Here is a 19364-nt window from a genome sequence, read left to right on the forward strand (position 1 = left end):
CTTTTCAAACAAAAAACACCTATCCTGAAACCTCACATGAATTCAGATACCAGTAGTCTACCTTGATCCTTCTGATGTTTGCAGCACAACCCCCATGCAAGTTTCCCACTCTTTAATGAGACATACTGTCAGATCAATGTCTATAAAACTGCAGCTTTAGCATTTTTAAAGTTTTTTAGCTGGGGCCTCCTAATTCTAAAGGGAAAAGTAATGCACTTGATAGCATTTCCCTGCATTGATCCTTTCTTTGTCCACTAGATGGCAAAAAAGAACATAATTAGCACACCAACAAACAAGGGAGAATGTCATGGTGAGCTTCAGCACCTCTTTTTCTAGAAAAATAGCACTGAAACAGAGTATTTTAATAGCCAGCCCTGAAATGAATGTGTAAGGGTGGACTTCCAGCCCAGTGTTTTGATTTGACCTGGACTTCACAAAAAGTTATTAAACTGGAGCACCAATGGTTGTGTGCCTCTCCTCCCCACTTGTAATATTGATTGGCAGTACTGGGTGAACCCTGGAGCTTCTAGTTATAGCTCTCCCATATTGAAAGATTTGGGTGGTTTAACATATTAAAAAGAAGCAACAAATTATCACATTTAATTTCAACTAAACTTAGTGTGTATATCACCCAGTCTTCTGCCACTTTAACACTGGCTCCCAAGAACCACTACAAAAAGTGAAGACTTAGAAGTCTGCTGAAAGGGGTTCAATCTCAGACTTGTTCATTTTTTTATTTTTTATTTTTTAATAAAATATTTTTATTGCATTTTCAAGTACAGAAACAAATATATAAAGTTCACATATCACAGATAGAATAACCAAATAAAGAAAAAGAAAAAATTCCATTTTCAGGAATGTTTTTACATAACCAATCAGACTTCCTCGCATCTCCCATACCATGCGTTCTTCACCCTTAAAAAGTCAGCAAATTATTACCTTTTTTCACATCTTAATTTCTACCTTTCAAATGTTTTAGATTTAACATACTCTTTGTCAATTACTTGTACCTTAAATCACCCTTGGTAATACTTCAAATTTCATCCTTTTCTTACTTTTAACTTAATTTTCTGTTTCAGAAGTCTAATCGCTGAAGCTAAAACTTCCAAATCATGCAATTTTTTTAAGATTCATACAGCTTATAGTATTTTTGTAAATAGTCCTTAAATTTTTTCCAGTCCTCTTCCATCTCCTCTTCCCCCAAGTCTCGGATTCTGCCAGTCATTTCAGCCAGTTCCATGTAGTCCATCAGTTGCATCTGCCACTCCTCCAGTGTGGGTAAATCTTGTGTCTTCCAATGTTTAGCAATAAGTATTCTTGCTGCTGTAGTTGCATACAATCTCAGACTTGTTCAGCATTGGGTGATGTCCAACTGAGCAGTACCCGGAGTAGACCCATTGAAATCTGTTATGTACTGAAGTTCTCACCCTGGGCCAGCAGGGGGATACTGTAGATAGTTATGCAAATAAGGGATTGAAAGTGACGTTCAGTGATTGGATAGTTTTAGAAAATTGTTACAGTTACGTTGTACTGGAGCTCTATATAAGCAGGCTGACTGAACCCTTCAGTGCAGTTCTGTTCTGGCCTCTGAATAAATAAGAGCTTTTGAAGAATCGCTGTGTTGTCTGATATGTTCACCCACAACTTAACAAAATCAACAGACTTTTCACTTAACCACATTGCTTTAAACAGACCTACTCTGAATAAAGTAACACTATATATTACACACTGGGTGTTCTTTTCCATAGAGTTATGGACTCGGAGTGTTGAGAAATAACTGACAATAAACATTGCTTTAAGATACTTTTATTGAAAATATGTACATTCAACCTTTCCATTAAGAGATCTACAACTACAATACAGGTTGTATAAAAATATAAAAAGAAAAACAGTTAAATTTAAGAAGGCAAAAAAAAAAAAAAATCAGTAGCCAGCAAAAATTAAGACAAATCTTTCATCAAATTTTATGCAGCTTTCAAATAGCATCCAGAGAAAGTTAGTGTTGCAGTCATTTCAGAGGGCCATAATGGAAGAGCTACAGTATTTCTGATCTCCTTAGGGAGGTTGTTACAAAGCCTTGGGGCCATTACAAAGGCTCCTAGCTGTTACCAGATTCTATCTTGCACAGCAAAGGAAAACAATAAGAGGATCTTAATCAGCATAAAAAGATAAGATATACTAATCCCAGTTCTTTAAATGTATTAGAAAGTAATTAAGTGCACAGAATGACAGTACAACAAATTGTCATTCTACATCAAATTGAATAAATACTATACTTGGTTATTTCAAACACAGAGTTACAAAAACAGGCCGTGTAATGTAGGATCTTTCCTTCGCTTACTTGAACATATGCAGTTGCAAACTTTCATGGCTGGACAGCTTTTCTGAGCTGTTAAAATACAGAAAGAGTCATAAATACAGGTTCTGTGCATGAAGACTACTATGATACCAAATTTGAAATTTTTACATAAATAGGGAAAACACTGGAACTTACTTCTGAGTAACCATAGCGGGAACTGGGTAGCAAATTGAATAACAACAATGAGCTCACCATATAAAATGCAACTATGAATTATGCATCTATCATGCAGTGACACCCCCCCCCCAAAAAAAAAAAATAAAACCAACTTCCGGTGCCCTAGTTTAATCCCACCCTCCTCCAATACACTATACCAACATCTATCTTTTATGTTCTGCAACGGCAGTAAGCCATTCACTTGAAGCCAAGGACTTCATTATCCTCACCCTTAGAGAACCTATCTAGCAGCCTGCTCTTGCCTTCTCATTTCACCTGTGAGTTTACTGCATACAGAGACTTGACGGAAGGGGTCGGTGCTAGAGTCTCTTAAGGCAGCCTTCAACTAGGTCCCCATCCACTCCAGCCAGCATGGCTAATTGTCAGGGATGTTGGGAGTTATCATCTAAAATATCACAGTGCACAAGTGACAGCAGTAGGAGTGTATGAATGGAGGCAGTATAGTTGGAGTGGGGAGAATTAAACTAGAGCATTTTACGTACAGGATTTGAGCCATCGGCTTCCATCATCTAGATCAAAGGCAGGGAACTAGATCTGTTATGCTATGTTACTGTTTATTCATATGCTGTATTTCAGTCAAAAGAATGAAGGTAAGGATCTGATACGTGAAACAGACCATCATCTTCCCTACTTCTTGTTGGGAAAATTCGACCAGTACGAAGGGCCACTCACCTGTCAAATCCCTAACAACAGATGATGGGATGCTTTGAAGTCCCCATGAGTGCTTGAGACTTCAAAGCACCACACAGGGGCTGGAGAATCTGGTCTGGGGAAAACTGCATTATGGCAAAAGTGGAACCCATGCCAGGCCAGATTAGGTCCATGGAGGTTGCCTATCCCAGACATAAAGTGACAGACTATGTCCCCTCTATGACATCAGATAGCCAGGTTGTTTCTAGAAAAAGTCAATACTGAGGAATTAACCTTTAAAATGTTTACACAAAGGAAAGAAATTGGAAGTCACCAGCTGAACGGAAAACAAAGAAACAAGGATACTCCCAGATGCAGAGAGAGTGGGGGCACACACACACACACACACAATTTCACCTGCAGCGCTCCTGGCCTTCCTCAAAAAGCACAAATGTGCATACTTCTCCAAAGGATGCACACAAGCAAGATTCTCTTCTAAACTGCTTTCCTGGGATTAATATTGTTTGTATTAATATTATTTATTCCTCAAACAGATAAAATAACAGGGAGCTAGGGGTGCAAAATTCACCCAGTCCTGGCTTTGTTGCAATCCGCACTATTTCTGATCTGCTACAGTTCAGATTCCACCAAAACCTACATTCCTACGCTATCCTCCTCGCTATCTGCTATAGCTAAAATTTGCACAACTGGTTTCAATGGAAGGTAAACATGCTTGCAGACAAAAAGAACAGAATACTGGTCATATTTGCTCGTGTGACTTCCGTTCCTGACCTCTAACAAACATGCAGATTGTGGGGATTTCTGCTCCCTTTTCTGTTTCCGATGGAATTCTCCAGCATCCCTACAGGAAGCCCATTTGATGCTTTAGCTGGGATTCCTGCATTGCAGGGAGTTGGACTAGATGACGCTTGGGTCCCTTCCAACTCTAAGATTCTCTGATTCTATGGCACTTGGCTAAAAGGTTGCACAGACATTCCAGAATCAGCACCCAATGAACTATGGCAACTTTGCTGCTTGGGTGTAACTGGGCAAGAGCAGTTGGCCCATCCCAATGTTTGCACACAGTATCAGTGGGCACAGTTTATGCTGTGGGTGTGGTAAGGAAGACTGATAGCAGTGCAGGATATCAATACAAAATATTTGCATAAGTTTGCTCACATGCTCCCTCAGTTTTGGCCCATTTCTCGGCCCCGATGTCACTGCTGACATTCTTACAGTGTTGTTGCGCTTTTATTTTTATGTTGCCCCCCATGGCCCTAGCCAGGCTTCATGTGGTGGGGGGGGGGCAGAACCTCAGTTATTTAAGTACCGGTATTTTTATTGTTTGGGGGGAAGCTGCCCCTCCCCCAGCTATGCCCATGGTTGCCCTAATGCTATTGCTCCCTCAATCCTCAGCTTTCAAAGACAGGGAGATCTGATGCCACCCCACATCATAAGCTGCCAATTATGGGGAAAGATTTGGAAATAAACTAAGATAAAGGTAAAGACGAGAAGGACGAGATGGTTGGACAGTGTTCTCGAAGCTACCAGCATGAGTTTGACCAAACTGTGGGAGGCAGTGGAAGACAGAAGTGCCCGGCGTGCTCTGGTCCATGGGGTCACGAAGAGTCAGACACGACTAAATGACTAAACAACAACAAAGGTAAAGTTGAGGAACCCTGGACAGTTCAGTCCAGTCAAATTTGACTATGGGGTGCGGCACTCATCTCTGCTTTCGAGCCAGTGTTTGTCTGCAGGCAGCTTTTCCGTGGTCATGTGGCCAGCATGACTAAACCACTTCTGGTGCAACGGGTGGTACCTATTTATCTACTCACACTGGTATGCTTTTGAACTGCTAGGTTAGCAGAAGCTGGGACAGAGCAACGGGAGCTCAGCTCGCCGTGCAAATTCGAACCGCTGACCTTATATCAGCAAACCCAAGAAGCTCAGTGGTATAGACCACAGCGCCGCCCATGTCCCTGTCAGTCAGCACAGGTTAGTGGCTCTAGATATTATGGATGGGAGGGAGAGATCTAGCTTATACTTCTGGTCTGTCATTGCTAAGCCCTAAAAGAAGGGTGGCAATAAATTGCCAACCATTGCAACATATGACGCTACCTTGCACCAAGGCAGACACTTGGTACATCTACAAAGGCTAGTAGCAGCTCTTCAAAGTGTGAGTCTTTTCCAGCCCTACCTGGCAATGCTGGGGATTGAACCTGGAACCTTCTGCATGCAAAGCAGATGTTCTACCACTAAGCCACAACCCCTTCCCATGGCTTCTGCCTTTCTGCTACACTTGCATGTCAAAACAGTGCAAGATCTTGGGAGTGCCTTTATCAGTTTCTCACCCTGAAGCGGAATATTGATCCATCCGTCACATCTGTGTCTCTGTACTTTAGAAACAGTGTCCGACTCGCATGAATATAGTGTGTTGTATCTTCAGGGCACTTAAGCTGTACCACTTCTCCATTTTTTTCTTTATCCATGAAGAAAAGATGACATTTTAGATCATCTGCACTTAGCTATGGAAATACCAAAATATAGATTATTAAGATTATTAAAGAAAAGAAAAGGACAAATATTAGCAGGGTACCGTTATATGTTCAACTAAAATGAGTTTTTTAAAAACATCATGTCCTGGGGAATTTTCTCAAGTACCACTTTCAATGGCACTGCAATTCCTTCCTTATACCAGAGTAAGAAGGTTCACTGTCTCCCTTGCACTTTAGATATGCATTTTGTTGCATGTGCACTCTGGAAAAACATACGCCACTGGCCAATCTGTTGCCTCTGGAATTTTTTTATGGAAGCACATACATTTATCAGCACCACTCCAACTTCCCATGCAAATCGGTGATTACTGACCACTCTTTAACCAGTTTCCTAGCTTTTTGTTCAGCTAGGGCTTCACTCGAGGTTCTGTACAGTACACTTCTAGAGCCTGAGAGTACCCAGTTCTGCCATTTTGTCTTTACGACAGCCCTGTGAGGTAGGTTCGGTTGAAAGACTGACTGGTGCAAGATCGCCTACCAAGCTTCATGGCCAAATAAGGATTTGGACCCAAGTCTCCCCAGTCAACTGTTTTATATCTAAGACTTCCACACACACTAAATAGCACTTTAGCCGAATAGTTAATCCTTTCTCATGTTGACAACACATGAGTCTTCACTCACAAGCCTCCTGTGCTTCTTCCAAGCAAGACTAAAGCTGCAATCCCAAGCCAGCTTATATCGAAGTAAGCCGCACTGAAGTCAATAGGGCTTACTTCTGAGTAGTCATGGGTGCTTTCTACCCTGTACATTTAAAGCACTCTCATGCCACCTTCTGGCGGTTCCCTCATTGCAAGAAATGAAGTTACAGGGAACCAAGCAGAGGCACCCGACCTGTGGAACACCTTCCTATCAAATGTCAAGGCAATAAACAGTTATCTGACTAGAAAACATCTGAAGACAGCCCGGTATAGGGAAACTTTTAATGTTAGAGGTTTTATTGTGTTTTTTATATATTTTCCTGGAAGCCGCCCAGAGTGGCTGGGGGAACCCAGTCAGATGGGTGGAATAATGATGATGATGATGATGATGAAAAGGGACTATGAGGAGCATGAAACAGTATAGCATATAGCAAGCCTGTACCACTTCTGATTATAAAACCGAATGCAGCTTTTGAGCCATGTAAAGTATGTACCTAGTAGGTAGATATTGATAGTGAATTGTGCTCAGTTTGGTGGGTCACAAATTGTACAGACCTGGCATAAAGCATTTCTAAGTGTTCACATTCTTCAGAAAAAAATATTGGTTGATCTCGTACCTTAGTGATATCAAACCTTTTGCCCTTAGTATGTGGCTTATTCGGCATATCGCATGAAAACACCTGCAAAGAAAAGACCTCTTAGTTTCAGAATGCTTTGGGAAAATATGGGATACCAAAATAATGACTAGATTGGACATAGTGTAGAAGAACAAGTAACAAACAAACCAACAGATTTTTAAAATGACGGTCGTTATCAACTACATATTTTGAAAATGTTGTTTGCTATGGATTTGGACACCTCCAAAGAAATCATAATCAAATTTTGTATGATCAGGAGATCAAGGAGCAGGTTTCCATCTATGTTTGGATACAATTCAACACCATTTAGTATCAAGATGCCAGATTTAACCTTTCAAATTTGCACTGGGTTTTTGGCTTCTTAGAATTCTTGAGCAACAACAGGTACTAGGCTGCTAGTTTTACTACATATGGGAATGATAAGTTCATATAGCTCTTTATAATCTTTTTGTACTATAATAATGCTGTTTCATGCACTGCATCTGTCAGGGAACTGCCATCGGAAGGACAGGAGGTGCAAAGGCTCCCTCAGGTTGAAAGAGACGGAGCAGCTGAAGAGGGAACCAGTAGGGGGCGAGCAGGAACTTCCAGGGAAAGTGAGTCGGAGGGGTGGCTCAGAGACGTTTCCAGCGAAAACAGTGGAGAGGTCTCAGGACCTCCTATAGGGACACCCACGCCTCGCCGGAAACTGTCACGCAGAGAGTCCAGAAGACGTGTTTCCGTGAAAGAGCTTTTATGTTGGAAACGTTTCCGAAAGCAACCACTTTCGGATTCTACTAGCGATTGACGCAGCCATGCCGGAGGGGCTCCGTCACAGGCAGAGGTTTGAAAACCTGATCAAACTCTGAGGGACTTGCATTTTACGCACAAGCAGCTCATCATCCCACCACAGCAATCCGAAAGTCCCTGAAAGCCAGCTTGTGCAAGCAGCGGCATCATGAGCGACCCAGCCGGAACCGGAGGAGCAGGAGCAGCTGGAGGAGGTCCAAGCCTGGAAGAAAGGTACAGGGCGTTGGAGATCCAGCTGGCCATGCAAACGGCGAGGCTTGAGGAGAGGAGGGCTCAGGATGCAGAAAAGGGAAAGGAGAAAACCACCTCGATAGCCAGAAAGGTGCCAGGATTGGTGCAGAAATTCGGGGGAGATCCCAGAAACTATCATGCCTTTAGAACTGAGATGCAATACGCTCTCAACCTGCAGTATGATGACTTCCCCGACGAGGAATCGCGAGTGGCTTTTGTAATTGGCCATCTCGAAGGGGGGGCGAAGGATTGGGTTCGACCCCTGATGGCAGTGAATAATGAGATACTAAAGGACACGAGGAAGTTTTTTCGTGCCATGGACCTGATGTTTTCCAGTGACATTGAGCAGGGGGTGGTACGAAGGCAGTTAATGGCTTGCAAACAGGGGAGCCGATCTGTCCGTGAGTACTGGACTGAGTTTACTATGCTGATTCATAAATTGGGGTGGGACCTATCGGCGGAACCCATCCAAATGCTTTTTGAAGAGGGGCTTTCTTCGGCCGTTAAAGATGAACTTTCCCGGGGGCCAAGGGCGGAGTCTATGGATCAGCTGACCAAATCCGCGCTGGCCATAGGAGCGCGCCAGGAAGCGAGAGCTTTGGAAAGGCGGGAAGGGAAAGGAGAACGTTGGAGGGAACTGCGCATTCCGGACATTCCAGAGCCACCTTTCCCGCCGGCAGAGCCGATGGAAGTTGGAACAGCGCGGGCGCGCGCAGTTTCAAATCCCAGTGAAGGGCGGAAGAAGGAGGGAAAGAGCGCCAAGAAATGTTATCTCTGCCAACAGCCAGGGCACTTTGCCAGAGTCTGCCCACAAAGAAAGGAATGGCAAGGGATGGCAGGAGCTGTGGGGGAAAGGGAGGAGGAAAACAAGGAGCAAGTAAAAGCCAACGCCTGGCTGCCACCGTCGGGGCACAGCAGCCAGGCCAAAGAGCAGTGAAAGTGCCCACGCCAGAACCACCCAGACCTGCTTTAGTGATAGAAGTGTCACTAGAGCTGCCAAATGGACACCCCCTACAGGTCAAGGCGCTTTTGGATTCAGGCAGCTCCTGTAATTTTATGAGTAAGGAGTTTGCAGCTGAGCACCAGATACAGACCATCCCTTTAAGTAATCCCTTGCAGGTGACCACGATTGATGGCAGAGAGCTGTTGGGAGGAGAAGTTAGCCAACAGACTGTCCCGATGATAATGAGGGTGGCAAGGCACACCGAACGGATAGCGTTTAATGTGGCCACCTTGGGAGGAGCTCCCATCATTTTGGGGATGAGCTGGCTGGCGCTACACGATCCGCTAGTGGGCTGGCATCAGAGGGTGGTCTCCTTTGGGTCAGCGCATTGCCTAGAACACTGCAAGCAGGGGAAGGTTCAGGGCGGAGACAGAGTCACCCTAGCCGGGATGGAAGTAATGGGCAGAGGGAAGGTGCCCCCGCAATACGCAGATCTGAGCAACGTATTCAGCGAAAGGGAAGCAGACAAACTGCCGCCGCATAGACCCTTTGACTGTCAAATCAACCTACTCCCTGGGGCCCAACTCCCAGTGGGCAAGCTGTACGCCATGTCCGACAGGGAGATGCAGGAGCTGAGGGAGTTCATTGACAAAAACCTGAAGCGAGGTTTCATCAGAGAGTCCCGAGCGGTGGGGGGCAGCCCAGTGTTTTTTGTGGACAAAAAAAAACACAGATAAGCCGAGACTTGTGTGTGACTTCAGGGCCTTGAATGCAGTGTCGGAACCCCTGGCTTTCCCTATGCCCCGAATTGATGACATTTTGACCAGGGTAAGGAAGGGAAAGATTTTTACAAAGCTGGACCTGCGGGGGGCGTACAATCTGATACGCATAAGGAAGGGAGATGAATGGAAGACCACCATGTTCACCCCTTTGGGAGCCTTTGAATACCTCGTTATGCCCTTCGGTCTACAAGGAGGCTCCGCGTGCTTTCAAGCGTTTATTAACCACGTTCTGGGGCCTTTGCTCTACAAGAACTGTGTGGCCTTTTTAGACGACGTGTTGGTGTATTCGGAGGATGAGGAGCAGCATGTGAGGGACGTTCGAGAAGTGTTGGGCAGGCTGCAAGCCAACCAGCTGTGGGTGAAACTGGAGAAGTGCCAGTTTCATACCAAGGAGGTGGAATTCCTGGGGTACCGCTTGTCAGACAAGGGATTGGCCATGGATCCAGGCAAGGTCCAAGCGGTACTGGAATGGAAGACACCGAAGACCAAGAAGGATGTGCAAAGATTCTTGGGGTTTGGGAACTTTTATCGGAAGTTCATCAAGAACTTTGCCCACTTGACGGCGCCCATCACCGACTGCCTCAGCAGCAAGAAGAAATTTGTTTGGACGGCGGAGGCGGAGCGAGCATTTGAAGAACTGAAAAGGGCTTTCGCCTCGGAAGAACAACTTCTGCATGTGGATTTACGAAAACCCATGAGAGTGGAAACCGATGCGTCCGACCGGGCGGTAGGGGCGGTACTTCTTCAACCGGGGAGGAGTATGTCAGAGTGGAGACCGTGTGCCTTCTTCTCGCGGAAGCTGAATAAATCCGAGAGGAACTACACGGTGTATGACAGGGAACTACTTGCCATTCACGAAGCGTTCCGGAGGTGGAGACATTTATTAATTGGGGCACAACACAAGGTGCAAGTGTGCACCGACCACAAGAATTTAGAGTATTGGAGAACAGCTCGAGTGCTCAACCAACGACAAGTGAGATGGGCACAGGAATTCTCTAAATTCAACTTTGAAATTTGTTATGTGCCAGGTCCAGAAAACGTCAGGGCGGACGCTCTCTCACGCAAACCAGAGTATTGGGAGGGGGAGGGGGCGATTGAAGAGAGACATGTCATCCCTGAGGACCGCTGGGTGTGTGGGGCGGCGCTGGTGGGGCAACGAGAACTGGTAGAGGAAACGGAAAATGATGAATATGCCCAGGATAAGCTCAGAGGACTCAGGGGGGAGGGCGAGAGCCCCGAAGGTTTTGAGGAAAGAAATGGGGCATTGTATTACAAAGGGGCACTGTATATACCCGAAGGTGAATTGAGGGGGAGAGTACTCAAGCAGTTGCACGATAGCCCCACGGCGGGACATTTTGGGCAACACAAGACCATGTGGTTGGTTACCAGGGAATTCTGGTGGCCCAAGGTGAGGGAAGATGTAAGGGAGTATGTAAGAGGGTGTGACCAATGTCAGCGAGCCAAAGGGGAAAGACGGGCGCCGGCAGGGTTATTAGAACCATTACCCACACCAGAACGGCCTTGGGAAGCGGTATCAATAGATTTTATGACGGATCTGCCGAAGTCCAAGGGGAAAACAGCCATCATGGTAGTAGTAGACCTGTTAACAAAGATGTGCCACTTTGTAGCATGCTCACATGCAGTCACAGCGGAAGAAACAGCGAAGTTGTTTGTAGAACACATCTTTAGGTTGCACGGGGCTCCCTTGAGGGTGATCTCAGACCGCGGCAAACAATTTACTTCCAGGTTCTGGAGGAAGCTCATGAGCTTGCTGCACGTGGAAGTCAATTTTTCAACGGCCCGGCACCCTGAAACCAACGGGCAGGCGGAAAGAGCAAATGGCATTCTTCAACAATATCTGAGGTGTTATGTCAATGACAGAGAGAACGATTGGGTCGAAAAGTTGGCGCTGGCAGAATTTGCCTACAATAATGCGGAGAATGTGTCCACAGGGATGAGCCCCTTTTTGGCTAATTACGGGTGTCACCCCAGGGCATTTCCAGGGGAGGGAGGGGAGAGATGGAGCGTTCCAGCGGCTGAACATTTTGTAGAAGAGATGGAAGCGATCCATCATCAGCTCCAGCTCAACTTAGAAAGGGCCAAGGCACAATATAAGAAGCAGGCAGACAAGAACAGAAGGGAAGGTGAAACCATAAGGGTGGGGGATCAAGTGTGGCTGTCAACCCAAGGGTTGCCGTTCAAAGGGGGTTGTAAGAAATTGAGGCCCAGAAGATTGGGACCCTTTGAGGTCATTCAGCAGGTCAACCCGGTGGCTTTCAAACTCCGGTTACCCAACCACATGAAATTGCACCCAGTGTTCCACAGGTCGTTACTGTCACCATACAGGGGGGGACGTGAAGGGGAGCACGTCAGGGGACCAGCCTTGGAAGAGAGGGAACGCAGCAACCATGTAGCGGAAATCCTCGATTCCAGGTGGAAGGGAAATCAGGTAGAGTATTTGGTGGCGTGGGAAGGGGAACCGGAGTCAGAAAACACCTGGGTGACTGCAGGGGAGGTCAATGACGAGGTTTTAACAGAAACGTTCCACCAAAGATTCCCTAGGAAACCACAGCCGGTAGAAAGGTTTAGGAGGGAGTACTTCGGCACCACCGACGAGGAACAGGAAATGGAAGGATTCACGGAGTCGGAGTTGGAAGAGGGAATAGACTCCGAAGACGAGGAGTATCGAGAGACGAGGGACAGTAGCAGGTGGAGGGAAGTGTTCGAAACTTCGGACGATGAGGAAGGTTCTTTCAGGGGTTTTACTTCCTCCCAGCCCGGAGGGGAGGAGACGGGAGGGGGTGAAGGGGGCCCTGGAGGGGAGGTGGATGTCAGGGAACTGCCATCGGAAGGACAGGAGGTGCAAAGGCTCCCTCAGGTTGAAAGAGACGGAGCAGCTGAAGAGGGAACCAGTAGGGGGCGAGCAGGAACTTCCAGGGAAAGTGAGTCGGAGGGGTGGCTCAGAGACGTTTCCAGCGAAAACAGTGGAGAGGTCTCAGGACCTCCTATAGGGACACCCACGCCTCGCCGGAAACTGTCACGCAGAGAGTCCAGAAGACGTGTTTCCGTGAAAGAGCTTTTATGTTGGAAACGTTTCCGAAAGCAACCACTTTCGGATTCTACTAGCGATTGACGCAGCCATGCCGGAGGGGCTCCGTCACAGGCAGAGGTTTGAAAACCTGATCAAACTCTGAGGGACTTGCATTTTACGCACAAGCAGCTCATCATCCCACCACAGCATCCTATAGACGATAGATAGAGTTGTGCTTTGAAAAATATAAATAAATAAATCTGTTAGTCTTAAATTAGTGCCGCAAGACTGTCATTTTTGCTGCAAGATTGTAATGGGATACCTCTCTGGAAATGGCTCCATGTAGTTAATTCTACTGAGATTTTCAGTGAAAACAGGCCCTTATCATATTACCTTTCCATTTGTTGAAGTGTTGGGGCATCACTCTTTTCTCAAAGGATTTAAGCAATCCACCATCTTACTGGGCACAACTCTAAGGCTTCCTCACTAATTTGGGGGCCCTTAAATTCATGTAAATTGGCCAAACATTAATAATGTCAAAGAAGCCTCATCTGTAACTTGCTGTAGGGATAGAAGATGAATTTTCTGGCATCTTCTTGGAAATAAAGGCAGGTGAGAAATCTATCTGAGCCAGCAATGGAAGTTTTTCATCCAATGTAAATAGCAGGTGCAGGAGGACTGCAACAGGGAGCAAAAGGTTGGTGCCTCTGTACACCCACGACAAGGTTCAAAGGTGGATTGGCACATCTGCTACTTACTTCTTAAAATCTATTCACACAGTTAACTATTTTTATGAATAGTGCCATATTTAGTTTGGTCCTAAATCAACATCATCTGGATTTTTCAGGTTTGGCCAGTGACCAGAAAAAGGGTGCAGCTGAAATGGCAAAAGTGTGATTGTCAGGGAACTGCCATCAGCTCAGAGGCGAGAGGCGGAAGGGCAGCTGGGTTACAGGGAGCCTCCAAAGATCGTGAGAAGCAGCACTTCCTCCGTGGAGGAGGGAAGCCCCGCCTCTAGTGGGGAAGGGATGCAGGGCTCAGAGGATGCAAGAGAGAGCCAAGACACCGTGCATAAGCAAAGCGGGGGGGGGGAGGCAGGTCCCCCTTATCCACGCCCTCTCTGCGCAGTAGGTTTACATGCAGAGAGGGGAGGCGTCGGATGGGGGTCAAGAGACTACTCTGCTGGGGAAAGTTTAAGGACCGCCCACTCTCAGATTCTGCTAGTGACTGAGCAAGACATGGAATCGAGACGTTCTGCACTGTAAATGTTTTGGCACCAATAATAAAGCCTTTGAAAAGACCAGTGGGGATCTTGCCTGTTCTATCTTGAGCAACCACGCCGGTAGGCATAACAGTGATCAATAAAGAATCACACAGCTACCAGTTAAGGCCCATGTTGGTCAAAAGTATTTCAAGTTAAATGCATATTTTAATCAGAACGTGCAGATTACTTTCTACCTTCTGCCTGCATTTCTGTGATGCTCAGTCCCCATCCCATCTCAGACATAAACAGACTTGGGTTACCTTCAGTTGCTTGTGGTCAATGTCTTTGGTCAGCACCAGCAATTTGTTTTGTTCATCGGACACTTGGCTAAAAGTAACTAGAAACCTGCCACGACCTGGGCCTAAAAAAAGAGGGGCATAAGAAGGAATTGCCGTGCAACGTAATAGATATAACAGGATTTATGTATAAATTTATAATAGAATTTAAAATACTGGAGCTAAGGTAATTATCCATTGGAATATATATATATATTCTGTGGTGACACAAGTGAAACAACGTAAGTTCAATGTTCCAAAAATGGTTGGGAGCACAAAGACTGAGTGCAAAACATGCTAAAGCAATGGCAGCAAAGTCCACAGATAATGTGGTGCAGTGGTTAGAGTGTTGGACCAGGGGCTAGGATGCTCACTCGGTGACCTGGGGTCAGTGAATGCTTCTCAGCCTAGCTTACCTCACGGGGCTATTGTGGGGATTAAATGAGAACCATATATGCCACTGGGAGCTCCTTGAAGAAAAATGTGGGGCATAAGTACAATAAATAAATAAAAATAATATTCAAAAAAGGTAGCTTGGGACTAGGTTCTGGTGTACCACTATGTTTGGGGCAAATAAAGGACTTTCCTCCAGATCAAACTGGCAATGACATCGAGAGGGTTTGTTGGTTTTTATTTTGTCCCACCTTATATACAGTGTATGGTTAGCTCATTGGTTTTAATTGTCCCAAGCCAATTGTTTTGTTTTACCAAACTTGCTTTTTTCTTGTTGTATATCTGGTGTCTGTCTGTGGCCTAGATTGCATGGCTTGATCTGCTGCAATCGATGGGTGTCACACAGGGCAAGGGACTTCTCATTTGATAGGCCACAATACAAGCCTGCCAGACTAATCTTTACAGATTATTTATCCGGAAATGTCTCAGTCTTCAGAGCTGTGGGGCAACCTACAATATACTTTTATGGCACAATTACTGCTTTGGACATTTAGTGTACTGACTAGGAGCATGGATTGGATAATGGATGTCACTCTTAAAGTTAAGATGATACCTCACTTCTCAAGTGTTGCGGCTGCTTGCATCTTGCTCCCTTATTTCACTGCTTAGAAAATGGACATTTTGCTCTTAAGCCTCTATCACACATTCCTGGTATAAGAGGGGTAAATTGGCTTCACTGTAGGGGATAATTAAGGACTCATGTGGGAGGCAGCCCCGCTTTCGAAGAGTCATGGTGCACATTTTTCAATTGACCTTTAAATCAAAAACAGAATTAAACAAAAAAAAAAAAAACCTGGATCACTGTCACCCAATTCTTACCTTGAACACGGAAGTAATGGACCCAGGTAGTCATCCATCTGATATCTAAATATAATACACATCAAAGTGTTAACCGTCTAACTTGTCATCTATCATTCCACTATAATATAGCAATGAGTGGTAATATTCTCATGCCCCATCCCTCCATTGATTAGGCTACTTAGCAATGAAGTAGTAAACCTCTGGGCTCTACCATTTCAGAAAGCATGTAAAAGTTCCTATGACTAAAAGCCCCTCCTGCCGTATGGTGGCCAGGGAAGTCATGCTTAGTCATAACAAGGAAATGGTGTGGTCCTTATAGATTAACTCAAAGGACAGATCATTCCTTTTGTATTCTTTCTCTCATAATAACTGCATTTGCTTCCTGTAATAAAATGTTCAGGATGTATTGTCATCATGATTTGCTTGTTTGTTAAAAGGGTTGCTTGTTTGTTAAAAGGATTGCTTTGCTAAACTTGTATTGTAGCCTTTTTAATCCATGGGTAGGAATAATTGTTGCACCCGAGCAGAGACAAAAGGAGCCAAACGACACCAAGGGGTTAATCCAGAGAAAGAGCGTTTTTTATTCTGCCATTGGGGGGGGGGGGGGCAGAGGCACCTGTGTGATTCAGTTCACAAAAGACAGGCCGCACCGAAAACATTTTACAAGCAGGTTTTATCCTTTTTTCAAACCCCTTTTTTCCTCTCCCCCTTCACAGATTCTTACATAGAAATGTTGCTCCCGGAAGTATGTTGCAAATCAATGTACCAGGACAAGGTTATCTTGGATCTGGGAAGCGAAAAGCTTTTCTGTTCTCAGCTATGGGTTTGTTACAGCGTTTTTGTTACAGAGAGGACTGCTTAGCTCGAGCTTTTTGTCTTAGAGGAATATGCAGTTTTAAAAATGCATACGCCGAGGCCTGGCTGGGGGGTGGGATTCACAAACAGTTTTCAGGGCTTTCTGGGGTAACCCTAACTGTACCCCTTCAGTATCCAGCCTTTACATCAAATGGTCTAATTGTGGCTAACAAGAAGAATACGACATCATAGCAATAATATATTTAAAAACATAAAAACGAGGCAACTATTTAGAGAATTGCATTTGCTATTGATATTAACCATAACTAGTTTGACCCTTAGCATTTAATGTTAAGGGTTTGTTTTCAATAGTGTTCTAGGCTTAACCAGAAGAAAGTAGGGAGAGAATTTCAGGTGGAGAAGGCAAACCCATCCCTTTCGCTCCTGAAAGTTCTTTTGTTTGATATAGGGGGGGCAGCCACAATGGCACCCCACCGGGATCGTGGTGCCGGGGGGCAGTGCACTCTCCCCGCCCGCCTCTTCCTCCGCCAGTGCCTCCGTTAAGAATAGAGGATGCCTGCCTGTTGTCTATCATTACTTTCCAAGTGTAAGAGTGAATCTGCCTCTTATTTATGAAAGAAAGAAGTGTATAAGCAAACGTTGCAAAACAGAAAAAAATATACCAACTTGTCTCATTCTGCATCAATTTTGCGTTACTGAAATGCTTGATATTTTCAGAGGTTCGTGTGCTTTTAAATTATATTCCTCTAGTAGGGGAACTAACATTGAAGCAACAAAAGTGGACTTTGCAAGTGCTTGCACTTTGAGCCTTGTACACAGTGATTGGAGGACCTCACAGTCGTGGCTAAATTTGTGCATATTTACCGTCGTAATACAAACGTCAATTTTGTGTGGATATCAGTCTGAACATTTGGAGGGCTTATATTAACTTAGATGTTAATATTAACTTAGATGTTTAACTTCAGATGTCTGTACTGATTGTTATTGCATTCAGATTGTGAACTGATGTTGTTATTCGTATTATGCATGTACTATTTTTTATTTTATTGTCTTTCATCCCCTCCCCCTTTTCTGTTCAACTTGCAAATAATAAAAAAAGACTGCATAGAAACAACATACCATTTTTTTGCTGGAGTCTAGAGAGAGAGATTCCATTCACATCAAACTTCACTACTTCATTGCCCTCTGTTAAGAATAAACATTCTTCTCGGCAGAGAAACTTATAATTTGTTGCTGCCTGAGAAAAACAGAAAAACCTGCCATGAAATACATGTTTTCTGTCATATTACCCAGATAGTAATAGCTGTGTCTTTACAAAGCAGTGTAACCGTAAAAGCTAGAGGGACACATTCCACAAACAGAGGCAATGTGAGGGGCTCCTTGAGTCATTTTTATGTGTAGAGACATGTTCAGCATACCACAAATCTGCTGGATAAAGTGTGGGAGATATTTTTTTTTTAATGCATAATGCAAGTTGAATGTATGATCTAGGAGCTGAATTTATAGGAACTTTTCTGCATTATCTAATAAATCTAACTCCTACAATGTTTTGCCTTAGAACCTTATTCCTACAAGTCTTCTTTCAAAACAAAGTGATGTTGTGCTTTATTATCCACACGTAATGGATGAAGACCCAATCTTCCTATTGGAGGACTGCATTTCCTTCTTAAAAAAAACAAAACAGGCTAGTTATGTATGCCAGTGCTGAAAAGGAAGGAATATAGTTTGTAAATAACCAGATCTCTGTCTATCCATATGCATAGATGCATATGCACAGAGGCATTTGTCTATATCACGAACGGATTTTGCTGCAGGGAGAAAGAAGAGCCCTGTGAGATCTGCTTAAAAAGGATTGCATATACACTCCTGTATTTGATGCTTTGATAATGATAAATAAGGATTGACAGCACTGATGTGTGAATGTCAGTGTTAAACAAATTTTGAATATTCACTGTAACATATGCATATCTTGCTTTATAGTGTAGTTCTACTGGTTTTTTTCCTGTCGAGATATGCATTTCCTAAGAAGGTATGGCTGCATAATGGTCACTTTAAAAACACTACCAAATGCATGACAGGCAGCTACAAATCTTGCCAAAACAGAAATGTTTTCATTATTACTAAGCTATTTGCGGGATGCTACATGATAACCTAGTAAATATTTAGTGCCATATTTGTGCTGTGCAGAAGTGACAATTCATTCTCATTCTTACTTTCTTTCTATATCTGCAGCTTTCTTCCACTTGCTGTTCCTAAAATAAAGGAAAACAAATAAGTAGTTCAGCAAAAAAACAAAACAGAATCAGAAAATTATCAGAATACTTTGTGGTCCAGAGAAGTGAGAACTTATTCTTGTATTTACGTTACTTGTCGTTCTTCGGCATCGTTTCCTCAGTTCCATCCTTGTGCCGGGCTAAAAGAAATCAAGTAACATTTATTTGCATGCAAAAGCTTTACAATTTCCGTGCTGTACTAAAGTGAGAATTCATTCTCCTACTTACGCTATCTGTAGGTCTCTGCCTTTGCTTTCTGCTTCTCATCTTGGTGCTGGCTGACATCGTTCTGTGGCTTACTGGAGCAGCACAACGAATTTATTCACTTGAAATGTGACTCAGAAACAACGTGGCTCAGGGCCAGTGGAATTGTGCAAGCAAGGCATGCTGATGCCTGCTGTCTACATAAAATGTCCAGGAAAAAGAATAGCCACAAATAAATTTCCGGAATTCACTTTCCAATAGCCTTTTCTCCCTCTCTGCACCGGCCACATGGTATAGGTGGCCTGCCAGGAGGATGTGGGAACTCTCCGGGAATTGACAAAGGGGCTACCATGGTGCTGAATGATCCTGGAAAGAAACATCCCCGGGGGGAATGCTTACCTGCAGCAGCCAAGAGCAAATCAACAACTGAGAGTGTTATGTACTGAAGTTCTCACCCTGGGCCAGCAGGGGGATACTGTAGATAGTTCAGGTCCACATATGCAAA

The 19364-nt window shown here is 44.4% G+C and overlaps 1 protein-coding gene across 1 annotated transcript; it reads right to left on the bottom strand.

Moving 5' to 3' along the window:
• Positions 1–1790: 1790 nt before the first annotated feature.
• Positions 1791–19056, bottom strand: LOC114587945 (uncharacterized). Its single transcript, XM_028712838.2, has 9 exons — positions 18884–19056; positions 18745–18795; positions 18596–18634; positions 17502–17619; positions 15585–15629; positions 14298–14398; positions 6977–7039; positions 5518–5691; positions 1791–2389 (listed from the first exon to the last, which is right to left on the bottom strand). Exons 1-9 carry the CDS (start codon positions 18938–18940, stop codon positions 2366–2368), a joined length of 672 nt encoding a protein of 223 aa, XP_028568671.2. The 5' UTR covers positions 18941–19056; the 3' UTR covers positions 1791–2365.
• Between the last annotated feature and the right edge of the window lie 308 nt (positions 19057–19364).

This window comes from Podarcis muralis, chromosome 17 (genome assembly GCF_964188315.1).
Source record: "Podarcis muralis chromosome 17, rPodMur119.hap1.1, whole genome shotgun sequence".
NCBI classification, from domain to species: Eukaryota; Metazoa; Chordata; class Lepidosauria; order Squamata; family Lacertidae; genus Podarcis; species Podarcis muralis.